This window comes from Barbus barbus (assembly GCF_936440315.1).
Source record: "Barbus barbus genome assembly, chromosome: 40".
Taxonomy (NCBI): Eukaryota; Metazoa; Chordata; class Actinopteri; order Cypriniformes; family Cyprinidae; genus Barbus; species Barbus barbus.
In genome coordinates this window covers 9,077,142-9,093,056 of record NC_136718.1, presented here as the reverse complement: position 1 = coordinate 9,093,056, position 15,915 = coordinate 9,077,142, and the positions used below count along the sequence as shown (strand labels likewise).

The 15,915-nt window shown below is 35.6% G+C and overlaps 2 protein-coding genes across 4 annotated transcripts in view; one reads left to right on the top strand and one right to left on the bottom strand.

The window, feature by feature from the left end:
* LOC306859958 (plexin-B1-like) overlaps positions 1–3,580 on the bottom strand; it is a 98,081-nt gene extending 94,501 nt beyond the window's left edge. Inside the window, exon 1 of the mRNA XM_079401390.1 lies at positions 3,505–3,580. The gene's annotated coding sequence lies outside the window, so the exon portion shown is untranslated. The remainder of the gene's footprint in view (positions 1–3,504) is intronic.
* A 4,595-nt stretch (positions 3,581–8,175) lies between these two features.
* LOC306859210 (mitogen-activated protein kinase 12-like) lies at positions 8,176–14,793 on the top strand. Of its 3 annotated transcripts, XR_013783282.1 has the most exons (13): positions 8,315–8,557; positions 9,954–10,083; positions 10,839–10,897; positions 11,189–11,300; positions 11,443–11,472; positions 12,431–12,478; positions 12,632–12,746; positions 12,874–12,945; positions 13,022–13,101; positions 13,195–13,273; positions 13,720–13,839; positions 14,174–14,347; positions 14,499–14,793. XR_013783282.1 is itself a non-coding variant. In XM_079400124.1 (12 exons), the coding sequence occupies exons 1-12, from the start codon at positions 8,439–8,441 to the stop codon at positions 14,558–14,560; spliced, it is 1,080 nt and encodes a 359-aa protein (XP_079256250.1). In that variant the 5' UTR covers positions 8,176–8,438; the 3' UTR covers positions 14,561–14,793. The 3 variants fall into 3 exon arrangements, 2 of the variants coding, with proteins under 2 accessions (XP_079256250.1, XP_079256251.1); XM_079400124.1 differs by lacking the exon at positions 13,720–13,839 and having other exon boundaries at positions 8,176–8,557; XM_079400125.1 differs by lacking the exons at positions 14,174–14,347; positions 14,499–14,793 and having other exon boundaries at positions 13,720–13,879.
* The last annotated feature ends 1,122 nt before the right edge of the window (positions 14,794–15,915 follow it).

Here is a 15,915-nt window from a genome sequence, read left to right as displayed (position 1 = left end):
GCTGAACATAACTTGCAAAATTCATGTTCACTCTTTTAAATGCCTTTATAAGAATTCATTCATTTCTATGGCTTGTCCTGGCCTGGAAACCACAATTTTTAATTCCCTAATATGTCAAGGTTTCATTATCCCTGGTATTTGTATAGAAACACAAGTCTGTGCGTGTAAAGAAAAGCCTGACGCCATCTAGTTCAAACCAAACGACTTTCGCAAACAAATTGACGCAACCATTAACATGTACGAACTGAAGTGGAATAAATCCACATATCTGGGGACTTATTTAACATAACCCTGCATAAACCAAACTCATTTTAAGGTGAAAATATTATGATTTCACAACACTGTCCAATAACTATGAGGTTGCTTGGGGTTTCTTTGGATGCATTATAAAATAGTGCATATGTACAAGATCACTAAAATGTCAAGTTCAGTGCCTTATGGTTAAATGTCATCTGAAGCTCTTCTGCCACAAAGCAACAGATGCCGAGAGGCAGATTCATGACCTCCTAAAATACACACGGTCATTAAAAATTGTACCTCACACATTCCTCTCTGAACACTATTTAACTGAGCATTAACGAAGCTGAAGCAACAGACCAAATACTAAAATGCACAATGCAATCTTTTAGCTTTTGCTCAGTGACACATAAGTTGATTACCAAAAACACAGAGGCTAGTATTTAAGGCTATGCATTTAAATGAGAGGGCCAACCCTTCAGGATCTATGTCTGCTACCACCTGTTAACCCTGGCCAACACCCTCCAGACCAGTGGTTTCACACTACAACCGTCCCGTTCTGCTCCACACCACGCTCCCATAGAACATGAGGTGAGGGGTTAATCTGATATTGTGCTGAAGGAAACTACAAAGCGACGAGCAGATGGCCATCTTTGAGCAAGGTTTCTGCTAATACAAGAAAGCCAGAGATGGAAACAAGAGAAGCATTTTTGACTTGATGTTCACATCTTTGTGCAGATAATGAAGAAGATAAAACAATGCAAATGTACATGTGAGGTAAAATTAACCTTGACATGTTCCTCCATGGGAAGATATGGAGAAACCAAATAAGGGATGGGTCAAATTTATGAGATATTATTGAATAATACACTGCGTTTCATCATTTTGACCTGAAAAAAAAATTCCACTTAAGTTTACTTTGTTGGCCAAATACGGATGAAGATAGAAAGCCTTTACAGATATTGAAAGTGCAATAGACAGTCAGATGAAAGTCCATCATGGTCTTTCCCACAACGTATCCCTCTGTGCGATCCGGCAACAAAATAACATTTGCTGGATGTGAGAGTGTGGGAGTATTTGAACTTCCTCATCACATTTTTTTCCCCTAATTGGGGGAGGGGTGATGCCATCAGCCACACATTAAATATGTACATGCAGAGTCAGTTATAATCATGCTACAGTGCGTTTTCTAAAGTTACAAATCAAGATACAACCAAACTACGGTTTACAGCCAAGCTGTAAAAAACATGATGGTCTTTCTCCTTTGTACTGGTCATTTTTGGGACAGACCACTTTCATCAGACCGGTTTAATCATGTGGTTTCTATTTTATCTCCTGTATTATTTTGGTGGTTATTAGTACATTTTAAGGTAGTTCAAGTAGGTTGGTAAATTAGCTTTATATCACTTGATGAAATATATTGTTGGAAATTGTCAAATATTCAGGCACCAATATGCCACCCAGTAAAACCTCAAACTTTGCCACTGTATTTGTTATTGTGAATTTTTGGCAAAACAAAAAACTTACAGTGTAAATCTGTTAGTCTGGCTGCACAAAACCAGACTGATTTCAGACAGACCCAACATCATCAAATTGATCAATTGTGGTAAACTAATAGGAGCAACATGTACGAATAGAATTAGAGTAAATGTTGTTCTCCAGTGACTCTTATTTAAAATTCCCCTGCATAATCTAAACTCTTTCCAATATGAAAATATAATGATATCACAACACTCCATAATAAATATGAGGTTACTTTGTGTTTCTTGGCTAAAGCATGAAATAGTGCAGATCACTAAAATGTCAAGTTCAGTGCATTATGGTTGAAAGGCATCTAAAGATCTCCTGCCACAACGATACATACACATAGCCAAAGAATGCACCATGAGGCAACAGATGCTGGGAGGCAGATTCATGAAATACACGCTCATTAACAACCCTTGTACCTCACACCTTCTTCTCTGATCACAATTTAACCAAGCTACAGCAGGTTTTTGTGTATTTAAGATAGTTTGTTCATCCTGTTGGATACACGCTGGATGAAGCCAAACTAGAATTGCAATATCTAGGTCTGTTAGTGTGACTTACTGAAAACCAGACTAGTCCGATTTCAGTCAGAATAAAGCATTTATATATTTTAAAAAGATGGATTCTTACTTTAATCCAACTGAAATCGAACATTTAAAGGGGTCATGACATGTGAAATCAAATTTGCCTTGATCTTTTGGCACATTGGCAAAAAGCAAATAGAAATAATCACTGCCGCTATCTTGTCTATACTTCAAACAGCTAGTTTGCATCTTTGTACAGATATCAGAAGGATCCCAGTGTAAGGAACATGTGGATAGTTTATTTTTAATGCCAACCCGGATCGTGTCTGAGGAATCCGTGTCATGACCACTTTAAAGTGCACCTAAAAGACAACTAATCCAGCAAAGCACACAGAGTTTATGTATCAGAGAATTACTGTTAAAAGTGCACTCAGTAACTTTTTGTTTACTGTCACCAACTGGCCTGGATGTATTAAGATTTACTAGCTGCTGCCGCTTTACATTGAAAAACTTACTTTAGGATTTGTAAAGTACTAGACAAAAGCTCTATATAACATAAACATATGGTAATAATAGTATTATGCGTGGCTGGTGAGGTGAAGTCAGCATGGCGGCACCTATTGAATGAATGGGTGTAATGTAAAATAAAACATCATTATCTTCTTATAAATCATTTAAATTGTTTTTACTAAGTGCCTTTATTTGATTTATTTATTTTATTTACTTTTGTATGTTTGAGTGTGTGTAAAACATTTTAATTTACCAAAATATGTGCACTTTAAGTGCAGCTGATCATGACAGCAAGATAATCATGGTGATGCATCTAGTTTGATATTTCACCTGAAACACAAATTTAATGTAATTCGATATAAACAGAATTCAAATATGAGAGTCCAAACAATCGCGTTTCCAGCTGCAACCTCAGACAGAACAGAGTTATTGTTGTTATAATCACATTTATCACACAACACAAATGTGTACATTTAAGTGAAATCCACAATTATACAAAAGACACCTTTGGGTTTGCAACTTTTTTTTAAATCTGTGCCCATTTCATTGGGTTAATTCATCAGCAACTAGCTTCCACAGAAGTTAAAGTGCACTCCTCCTAACTCCGGCGTTCACAATAAATAACAGGTTAAACCTAGCACGCAACAACAGAAAGTATACAACCCAACGCAGTTTTTAAAATCACGAGTTGTTGTTCTTTCCTTACCTGCATTTAAAGCTTTGAACTCTTCTTGGCAGACTCGCAGTGATTTGAATCCGATTAATCCGCAGGAGAGAGGGACTCCGTCTATAAACTCTTCACCGGGAGCGCTGCTGCCCGCCGGTCTACACACCGCACGTGCGTTTGTCCTTCGCTGTCTGTCTCTGCGCAAAGAATGATTTCCTAAAAACTAGTGAGTGAAATGTATGCCTGTGTATTTTTAGCCGCGCAGACTCCGGGAAGCCCGTCTCTTGTCTATCATCCGCGGCTCTGTGTGTATTTGGTGAGGAATAACGGAGGCGAGCGTCGGGTCACAGTAGCGTTATTGTCCGCGAGTGCGACCCGGCGGCCGCTGATGGAAAAGGGCTGGGCTTCAGACATCGCCTAGTCCATGCTCAAGAGACAAAAACAGCCATGCTTATTCATCTGAACGCTTCCAGAGATTCCCTGTCTGCGGGTTGTTTGTTAAAAACAACAAAAACAAACATTTGTTTGTTAGCATAACATCTAAACAAAAACGTTTTTGTTTGTCATAATAATAAAAATGTCAACTATTTATTTGTTTGTTAAAAGAAAACATGATTTTGTAAGTGTTGTTTGTTAAAACAGTGTAGCCTGCATTTGTTTGTCTTCGTTCAGTATATTTTGGTTCTATGAAGAGAGTCAAAAAACAAACAAACAAAAAACCTTAAACCCTAAAAGACAGATGACCATGATTTTCTTTTGAAAGACCTTTGAAAAAAAGAAAGAATGTATGAATATATATATATATATATATATATTCATACATTCTTTCTTTCTTTTTTTCAAAGGTCTTTCAAAAGAAAATCATGGTCATCTGTCTTTTAGGGTTTATATATAGGGACAGTAAATAAATAATATAAATAAATCAAGACTGTATTTTTGTGAATATCTATCTATCTATCTATCTATCTATCTATCTATCTATCTATCTATCTATCTATCTATCTATCTATCTATCTATCTATCTATCTATCTATCTATCTATCTATCTATCTATCTATCCACATTCACTTAAACCATATCATTGCCAACTTAGATCTTAACACAATGTAAAATGGATGCCTCATTCAGTTTCCGCTTTATAGAAGGGGCGAAAGGGTCACAGGTCATGTTTGGGCTATCTATCCAACTGTATATCCAAACAAAGCATGAAACTGAGAGGAAATGCAAAATAGTGCAGGAAACTATTAAATCAGTTGATTTATTTGGGATTTTTCCTCTGATTTAACTATCGTTTCAAATATTCTACCTTTGGCAGTATTTATATGTGTGTGACAGACAGACAGAGAGAGGGTATATGCTCATGGTCACACAGATGGTGGGTGTGTTGAGTAGGTGTTTGTTTGAGTGGGTGTGTCTGTGTGGTAGGAGTTCACAGTGTGCCAAAGAAAGAACACACAAACACATTCATGAAAACACACCCAATCGCGCCACACCTCATCCAGCATCACCGTCATATGACCAATCCCTTTTCACCTCACAGTGGGCATCATAAAAATACAACCAATCTCCTGTCACCTCTGTGTATGCCCCATGGGCAGTCTCCTCCACACCTTCAAAGTAAACCGACATCAAGGCCTTACTCTTTTCCACAAACACATCGTGTTTATTTGACCATATCAGAACAGTTTCATTGCTTTGAAAATCACAGTGTAATGGAGTATAATATGAATACGTGTGTTGCAGTTATGGACTCTTTCTGAGTACATTATCAACGGTGACAAAGAGACCTGAAGCCAAGATTGATTTTCTCACACACACACACACACACACACACACACACACACACACACACACACACACACGTTGGTTTTTGTGGTTTATGGGGACTCTCCATAGGCGTAATGGTTTTTATACTGAACAAACTGTGTGTACTATTGCCCTACACCAACCCTACACCTAAACTTAGCCCTCACAGGAGACTTTGTGCATTTTTAGATAAAAAAACACCATTTAGTATGTTTTTTTAAGCCTTTTGAATTACAGGGACATAGGCAGTGTCCTCATAAACCACCTTCATATTGTAATACCTCTGTCATACCCATGTCATTATACAAATTTGTGTCCTCATAAACCACATAAACATGCACACACACACACACACACACCAATTACACTTTACAAACCTCCTTAAGATGGCATTTAGTTAAGCATAACCGAACTATGCTCAATTAAATGGTCAAAGCACTGTCAAAACGCATAAAGATAAAAAAAAAAAAGATTCATTTCACCTAAGACTTGTAATGATGCTTACAACCCGAAGAGGCCGCCGTTGTCAAAATATTCAATTTATGATTTTTGAACAGAAAGGTATTCACTATTTCTTTGTCTACATAGACTACATAGGGAAGACTTGGATAGTTGCCTCTTTTTACTCCGATGAACATTTAGGGTAGGTACATTAAATTAAGTAGAAAAATTAAAGTCTAATTTTTTAGATTTGAATTTAAAATTTAAAAGCTATAAGCCTATATTAAGTTTAAATTTCCCTCAGTTTTGGCTAGGAAAAATACATTTTACATTAATGGGGAAATTTGCCACAGATCTTGACTACACACTGTAGTTACATTACATTATTATAATAATTTACGGCATATGTAAGTTATGATAATGGAATCCTACAGTGTATTGTAAATACCTTTATGAAGCACAAAACAGTCAGTAAAGCAGTAAAAACTGAAAAAGGTGACACACAGAAATGTCAAACTATGTTTTTACACACACACACACACACACACACACACACACACACACACACACACACATTCATACAGTACATACATAAAATTAAAAACAATAAATTTAAAACACATTAAAATAAATAAAACAATTTTCCAGCTACTACAAAAATATGTTGTTGTTTTTTTTTGCTGTTTGAATGTGTATAAAGTTCTCTGCCTTGAGGAATTGACTGACCTCTGACCTTCTGTGAGAGCGTCTATTTATTCCTCTGCAATCCAGTGTTTTCTTACACACCGAAGCCAAAAGAAGTGGAATCTGCAAACACTGCTTCTATTTGATGTAACACCTGTATGTGGAAAACACATGTAACTGAGCCACCTCTGACCCTTTGCTAAACCCCGCCTTAAAGCATTTCTGACCAATCCTTGACAAATGCTGTCTGACAAACATTAGATCTTGTCAAATGTGTATGTATTTACAGTATTTATTTATTGTGCATACAATGAAAGTCAGTTAGGTCCCATGTTGTCTGGACTCATCTTAAAAACATATCTTCTTTTGTGTCTTGCAGGTTTGGAATGACATATAGGTATGTAACTGACAATATAATTTTTATTTTTTGGATGAACTATCCTTTTAATTCACCATTTTTTGTAAATGTAGCTCATACTAACGTTTCCCAGAGCCTCATGACCCTATGACAAATAACAATGAGTCATATTATCCGCAGCAATGTCAGTGTAGGCCTATGTGGGAATTATCTGGATGATTCTAAGAATCATCATGGCAAACTATGATCAGTGTCATATCTTCATGTCTTTTCTTCTGCTCATTTGCTCACACTTTGCTCTATGGTTATGCTGGATGTCTCAGCCTCAAATGTCACAAAGTCCATGTAGCTACTAACCGTCTGATCCATAACCTAATGCAAACAAAACTGGAAAACACTATTTGATGTTATAAGCTCTAATCTGACTGTTGTCAGAGAGTAAAAGCACAAGGCATTTTTTATCAGTCTGTCTGGAAACAAAGTTGAGTTTGCATGCACTGTTGAAGATGAAATAATTTTGCGAGGTTAGTGACGTCAAATCTATATTCAGTTTTGTTTGAGACCGTAATAAAAATACAGTAAAAACAGTAATAATGTAAAATATTATTAAAATCTGAAATAACTGTTTTCTATTTAAATATGTTTTAAAATGTAATTTATTTCTGTGATCCAAAGCTGAATTTTCAGCATCATTACTCCAGTCTTCAGTGTCACATGATCCTTCAGAAGTCATTCTAATATGCTGATTTTAAGATGAAGACACGTTTATTATTATCAATGCTGAAAACAGAATTTTTGTAGAAACTTTGAAATATTTTTTTGTAGAATTCAGGATTCATAATTTATTCGAAACAGATGTTTTTTTTGTAACAATGTAAAAGCCTTTACTGTCACTTTTGATCAATTTAATGCATCCTTGCTGAATTGAGTATTAATTTCTTTATTAATTCCTTCCTTTCAAAAAAGATATTTAAAAAATCTGACCTCTAACATTTGAATGGTAGTGTATATTTGCATTAAACTATATGCATTTAGTCTATAACATGTTTAAAAGGAGGTTGCATTCTGACAACATGCCCCGCTGCATTTGTAGCATAAGAAAACATGGACTGAAGTAAAAAGTGTAACAACTCACTATGTTTTTATACATTATACATGTATTAATACGATTATTATTATATCAGTGCAATAAGATTATATCAGAAAATGCATAATATTAGGCCTAGTTCAATATCTTTACCGATATAATTGTTTTTACCAAAAAAAAAAAAAAAAAGGTTACTACAGTTACTATAAAACCTTAAAGAATGAAGCTGGATCCCTCTCAAAGAGCTTTCAGATTCTTCCTGATATTTTGTTTATTTAATATTTATGGCAGTAGTCTATAAAATCCTCAACTTCCTGGAAGTTCAATAAAACTTGTTGTTTCTGTTGAGGAGCAAAGACAGACAGCAATCAGCTGTGCGCAAAAGACAAATAGCAACTGTTAAAATCATAATTGTTGTTATTTTGGATGAGCAGAGAACAAGGACCCTCACCTTAATCACGTGACGGTGAAGGTGCGTGGAGGTGGGCGTGTCCTCGCGAGACTGACTGGCGCTCACCTGGGTCACTCAGAACAATCCGAGTGGTCGAGCACAGCGCTTTGACGGAAGTGGACACGCAGAGCAAGGTGGACGTATTCATGGCTTCACCTCTGAAAGCGGGATTCCACAGACTGGAAATCCAGAAAACTACATGGGACGTTCCTGCCCGATACACCTTACTCAAGCCCGTTGGCTCTGGAGCCTATGGGACAGTGTGGTAAGGGGGCTGTTACAGTGAATTATTATTATGTAGAAAGGGAATTGCATATGCTAATTGAGGTTCATGCTGTACATGTAAGAGGGGTTTCTATACAGTATAGGCAAAGTTGTTAAGAGAGACTGAAAGATAGCCTATATATATATATATATATTATATATATGTGTGTGTTAAGGAAGTTTATAGGCTATAATAAATGGGATTTATATGTTATATGCCAAATTATGGAACTGATTTTGGAAAATGCAGTGGCTGAATAAAGCGTATTTATTTTTGATACCTACTTTAAACAGTGGTATAGATGTATTTATTCTATGTATTGAATTTGTTTATTTATATGATTATTATGCACATGTAATATTAGCCACATATGGTCTGCTATTTGCATCTATAGATCTGAGGCTCAGTGAGGCTTGGGTGAAATAAACAGATGTGAACTCACATACCTGAGGGGCAGGTTTCAGCATGTTTGCTGATAACACAGAAATTCCCCCAAAATACTGACACTGTCTCAATCAATAGCTTTCTTCTGTCTTGAGCAAAGTCTTTTAGAAATATGCCATTTCTCACAGCTGATAATGAATTATACAAATAAAATGAAAAGGGTTATGTGTTGTTTGTTATATGGTTATGTATTATTTTTATTCTATATTTTACCCTTTGTATGTAAGGAAGATGCTACATTTGTTTTGGTATTGGAATTATATTATAATACGTTTAAACAAACACAGTAAGAGCAGTGTTTTTAATATTACATTTTTTTTCAGACTTTACAGGTCAAATTTGTCATGGCAAAAAAAAAAAAACAAGTCATGGCACAAGAACCAATCATGTCCTTGATCCTTAAAGCATGTTATGCAATGTTAATTAGCTCCTTTTTCTTTAATGTCTGATCTTTATCTAATAAAAAAATTTGACCCAAAGAATATATAAAACATTTTCTAAGATTTTCAGTTCCTACATACTGTTCTCTGTAATGGGGTACTGTAGAGTTAAATACTGTCCAGTATAAAAGTCATCTTGGATGTAATTTTGTCCTAAAATGCTACATTGCAAAAAAAATGGTACTATATGGTTTTTATTATTATTTCAGTATGCATGATCTAAAATGTACCTATAAAATGAACATAATTTACAAGAACATTATACATAATTTCTCATATGTGATAACACCAGGGGGAAAAAAATTAATTACCAGAAAAAGGGAAGTTCTGTAACATTTCTTTATATCAAAATTGTGTGACTCCAGTATAATAATTATAATAAATATAGATTTTAATGTTTAGCTATATGAGATAAAATAGTGGGACTTGCATGCCATCTTTCTGTTATCTGTGAAACTAATTTCATGTTAACTGAACGTGCAATGAGATTTCTAATGATAACTTGTGTGCAGTTCTGCAATTGACCAGAAGACAAAGGAAAAGGTGGCCATTAAAAAGCTATACAGACCATTTCAGTCTCTGATCCATGCTAAACGTGCCTACAGAGAACTCCGGTTGCTCCGTCACATCCAGCACGACAATGTAAGTCTCAAATTCCCAAGAGGAAGACAATAAACCTAGAGTAGACTTTTCATTGAATTTTGTATGTTTCTGTATTATTTACATTGCTACTTTCTTACTGTCTTCTTGACAGACTTATAATTTATGAACTTTCATTTATCATTTAGACCAGAGCTTTATGTATGTATGTTGTTTCATAGTCCTTCTGTCAATTTGAATGAGAATGAAAAGATTTCAAGATACTATTGTTGTGAAAGCCTTCTTTTATCTTCTCAAACCAGTTTCTGTGCGTAGTAAACATTATACCTGACCCCACGCTGCTGCTTGTTTAATATGGACTTCAGGTTGAGCAGCAAGAGGATCAAGAATAATTAATGCAATCATTTATCCTCTTTTCAAATCCAAGCCCAGTTAAGTCACTGGCATTTCAAATTCATAATTATTTTTAGCAGCATTGAGTTTTCCAGGGCAAAGTTTGCTTTAATGATTTTTAAGCAACAGTAAATAAACATATAGCTGCAAGCAGCAAAGAAATATGACTTCAGGGTTAGATATTCCAAAGTTACTTTTTTGCACTTTGGCCAGTGGCACTGTCACCTAGTCAATCTGATAATACTGACAACTCTAAACCCGAAGTTCTGTGGACAACCGTATACTCCCACAAACACGAGAAATGTGCCTATATGTGCCATTCTTGCATTTTTTTGGCATAAACTGAATAATTGTGTGCAATGCAGAGACCAACCCTGAATGCAAATATATTCTTCTTGCTGTAGGTGATCTGCCTCCTTAATGTCTTCACCCCTGATTCCACACTGGAGAAATTTGATACTTTGTGAGTGTCAAGATGAAGAAAATGCATTCCTGTGCAAAAATCTTACGCTTGTCATGACAGGCTGAAGGATGCAGAGCATGCATGCATATATGTCTGGATGTATTTGTGTGTGATTGAGACTGTGCTCTATGCATAGTTTTTTATTTTTAACCATTTTTGTGATGTGAGTGATTTTTCAATGTTAAGATATATTTTAAATCCTAGTTTCATTACACAGAATAGAAAAACACAGTGAAAAATACATACGTCATCAATATTGAAATGCTTACAGTTTCTAATGCTTTTGCCCAGCTATATGGTGATGCCATTTGTCGCTCAGGATCTTGGGCACATAATGAAGAGGAAACAGTTAACCAGCAAAGTCATCACATACCTGTTCTATCAGATACTGCGAGGACTCAAGGTCTGCCTTCATTCTGTTCGTTGCAACTTTCAATCTTCTTTTTGATAGATGTACACACCAATTTCCTTGAATACCACTTATTGATGATATTGAATATCGAATGATATTGCATCTAAATAGTAACTGATACTTTTTTCCTTAGTATATCCATTCTGCTGGCATCATACATCGGGTATGTAGGATAAATCTTATTTAAATACTAGTGTTCAAATTTTTTAATGTTTATGAAAGAAGTCTGTCATGTTCAAACATTAGATCAATAATATGATATTTTTAAAAATGATTACAATTTACATTTTTACTCTTTGAAAATATTTGCAATGTAATTTATTCCTTTCATGCAAAGCTGAATTTTCAGCATTATTACTCTAAACTTTAGTGTCACATAATCCTTCAGAAATTATTCTAATATGCTGATTTGCTTCTCAAGAAACATTTCAGAACATTATCAATGCTGAAAACAGTTGTGCTGCTTAATATTTTTGTGAAACTGTGATAATTTTTCCCTGGCATACTGGTCCCACTTTATATTAAATGGCCTAGTTAAAATGAATCATTTGGTACAGTGCACTTATTGTGTATACGTGTTTTTACATTATACTTATATAACAAATACCTTCATGTAATTACATCTGTAATTACATTTATAATTACACAGTTGACTCATCCCTTATACCTCAACTCACCCTTAACCTTACCCGTATCTCACCTCAATAGCAGCAGAAGTGATTTGCAATGCAATATGAACACAATAAGTACAATCAACTTATTTTTTTTTTTTATGTAAGTATATAGTAGTTAAGGCCACATTACATAAAGTGAGACCGGGACACTTTAATGAATAGAAAGTTCAAAAGAACAGCATTTAAACTTGTCTGTCTTTACTGTCACTTTTAATTAATTTAATAACATGATAAAATGCTAAATGTTAATAATGAGATTACTACAAACGCAGGCCATGATGTGTCTTTTTATATTTTAAAAATGTGAATAAAATGTTAGTTTCATGTATTTACTTCACAATATGGCCAAAATCTGATTAATAGCCCTATTGGAATATTCCTGTGTATGTAAACACATTGGATGGTATACGTGATGAAATGATGGAGATCACTGATGTCTTGTTTCAGGATCTTAAGCCTAGTAACCTTGCAGTGGATGAAAACTGTGAATTAAAGGTAACACATTTAAAGTAAATGATGATAGAATTAATGATCAGCAAAATAATTTTACAATATTACAAATAATACTATGAATAAATGATCAATTGTTTTACTCTTGAAACCTTTTGTCATTTTCTATGTGGCCTGCTTTCTGACACTCTTTGTTAGATTCTGGACTTTGGACTGGCGAGACACACTGAAACTGAGATGACGGGATATGTGGTGACACGCTGGTACAGAGCCCCTGAAGTCATTTTCAACTGGATGCATTATACTCAAACAGGTGACCTTTGACCCAACACATTGCGTACATGGTGATTTAAAAAGTAAGAGGTTGATGGGTCATATTCTGTTCTGTTGTTCTGTTGTATCTAGTCTTTTGTCACTCAGTTCTGCTCTTCTGTTCTCAGTTGATGTTTGGTCTGCTGGCTGCATCCTGGCTGAGATGATAACAGGAGAGGTGCTTTTCCCAGGCAGTGACAGTATCCTTTCTCTTTCCTCGCTTTTTAAGTCTATCTGTCGACCAAAGGAGTGCTTATTCTTTAACGCCATGTTAAGGTATTGACCAGCTGAAGAAGATCCTCAACATGACAGGCACACCAAGCTCAACTCTTGTTCAGAAAATGCAAAGCAAAGATGTAGGCAAATACCATCAGACAACTCTTTCTGCCTATTTTAGGAACATGTGATTATTGAGTCTGTTTTCCATTATTGTTTTGATGTGTTTGCAGGCACAATCATATGTCCGCTCACTTCCAGTACAAAAGAAAAAGGCCTTCAAAGAGGTCTTTTCTGGTATGGATCCTAATGGTATGTCCACAACTCCCAAATCAATTTCACCCTCAGGCCATCCAAGATGTAGATGAGTTTGTTTCTGCATTGGAACAGATTTGGAGAAATTTAGCATTACATCACTTGCTCACCAGTGGATGCTCTGCAGTGAATGGGTGCCGTCAGAATGAGAGCCCAAACCACTGATAAAAACATCACAATAATCCACAAGTAATCCACATGACTCCAGTCCATTAATTAGCATCTCGTGAAGGGAAATGCTGCATGTTTTTAATGAACAAATCCATTATTAAGACATTTTTAACTTCAAATCATTGCTTTAGGCTAAAATAAGAGTGCTCTACCATTGCTTTCTCCAGTAAAAAAGGAGAAATATGTACAGATTATACACCGTTTGCAAGCGAAAACAGTCCAAGTCCATTTGAAATGCTTAATATTTTTTTTTTTGCTTCTTACAAACAGAGCTTTTCACTTAACAAGACATTAACTGATGGATTGGAGTCGTATGGATTACTTCTGGATAACTGTGATGTGTTTATCAGCTGTTCGGTCTCTCATTCTGATGGCACCCATTTAGTGCAGAGGTAAATTTGAAGCAAATGTTCATTTTTGGGTGAACTCTTTCCGTTTGTCTCAAATGCATTTATGTGATATTGCATTGATTTTGAATGAGGAAATGTCACCCTCTAGTGGTAGATTACTATATTAGCTAGCTACTATATTGCTATGATAGCCATTATTATTATTGCTTGACAAAGCTTTAAGCATTTAATAATATTCTAAACTCTCAAACAAGGCGTTGTAAAGCAGATAATAATGTTTGTCTTGAAAAGGTTTCCCATCATTTCATCATTCCCAAAGGTTTCCATGTATTCTTTACTGTAATTCACCTTGATTTAATGTGTGTTCTTTCTAAAGCCATCGACTTGTTAGAAGGCATGCTGGTTTTAGACCCGGAGGTCAGACTTACGGCAAAAAACGGTCTTTTGCATCCATATCTTTCTGAGTTCCATGACCCTGAAAATGAGCCTGTGTCTCCTGCATATGATGATTCCTTCGAGAGTCTGGATCTGGCTGTCAGCGAATGGAAGAGTGAGAGAATATACATAAATACGCACAGAGCTCCATCTTATTTAACATTTAAAATGCCTTCTGTACTCTGCCAGTCTGTTTAATCTGCTCTGAAACATTTTCAAATTCTTTCACATTTTTTAAAGTTATTCTGCCTTTTCATGTCTCATAGGTCTCATCCACATGGAGATCATGACATTTGACCCAGACAACCCCAGGGTGACTGCAACATAAAACCTCATATCCACATCGAGAGAACAGCACTCCAAAGAATTAAAGACACTGATGAACTATTGTTTGCTTTTTTGTCAAATGCCATTGGATAGATGTCTTTAAAACCTGTTCACAGTTCAATAGATATCCTTTTTTGTTATCAAACATTAACAGATATTGACAATGTCTAAGTGTGTAAACCATCTTTTACAGAACTTTTAAGAACTCAAGTATTTTAAGATAATAAAGTGAGGAAAGATAAAAATTTTTTTTTTTTTTTTTTTTGTGGATGCCTTTGTGCTTTCTTATTACATTGTATTATATTATAGATTGAAGTTTAATATGAACTTTTTTTATTATTTATAGCAAACCACTGGACGTTAGTTAGACGTTAAAATATTAATTTTTCCGTTACTGGGGCGGTATTTGGTAGGTAAAGTTAGTACTGTTACCTTAAATCTCCGTTCAGACAAGCTAGTCTGCTTCGAAGTTTCCTGCCTGAATATATTTTGGTTCTGCTGGATGACAGTGTACCAAAAAGCTGTATCAGGTACCTTGTGTTGGTTTTTGGCCTGCTCGGTCATCTATCAGGTCTTCACTCTGATAAATCAATCATCTGCTTTCGACAGAGGTTGGTATCTCTCACAGGACAATTGCTATCAGGTTCATCCACATAAACAGAAGAACAGAATTGTCCTTTGAGGAGTATGAGTAATACTAACTGACCTGCTAGCTAAACCCTCATTGAATGGAAGCTTAGTTTGCCTGTTGTAACCTGATATTTTGGCACTGGCTGGTCAGGTGTGGCTTTAAGGTCCTATGGGAACGCGTTTGAGTAGTGGTTGGGTAGTATTTATCTGTTTAGCCAACAAATGTTAAATGTGTAGTGTACATTTAACAGCGTTATTTAAGTCTCTGAAGAGTTGGTACTTTTGTTACCCTCATGTTTTACCCAGTGCTCTGCGCCTATTGCCCTTTCTAATCTTGAGGTGAACATAACAAGTGTGTCTTTTTTCCTCACCAACGTCCTAACAATGCTGTCAATATTCAGAACAGTGGTGGACCAATATGATGAGTTTTTCATTTTTAAAACCTTTTTACATTTGTTTCCCACAGTCTCAAACATTTGCTTGGATCTTGAAGGTGAGGTTTGGGATAAATGTCCATGTTTTCTAATGTAATATTATTTTTGTTACGAGGCGAACGAGACGTGAAACATGCTGATCCATTTGCAAGGCTTTTATTCAGAGATGAGGTCATTAAACAGGCAAGATTCAGATAATGGCAAACAGGTAAAACACAGGCAAGACAAAGAGGGTCTTCGATAAGCAAACGTTATCCAGAGGGCTTGACAAGAGGGGTAATCCGTAAACTCA

What these genes read in the sequence shown, in the direction of transcription:
- LOC306859210 (XM_079400124.1), top strand. Translation starts at nt 8,439, where the DNA reads ATGGCTTCACCTCTGAAAGCGGGATTCCACAGACTGGAAATCCAGAAA. An exon ending in GGAGCCTATGGGACAGTGTG is followed by an intron (nt 8,558 to 9,953) that starts GTAAGGGGGCTG and finishes ACTTGTGTGCAG; the next exon opens with TTCTGCAATTGACCAGAAGA. An exon ending in GATGCATTATACTCAAACAG is followed by an intron (nt 12,747 to 12,873) that starts GTGACCTTTGAC and finishes TTCTGTTCTCAG; the next exon opens with TTGATGTTTGGTCTGCTGGC.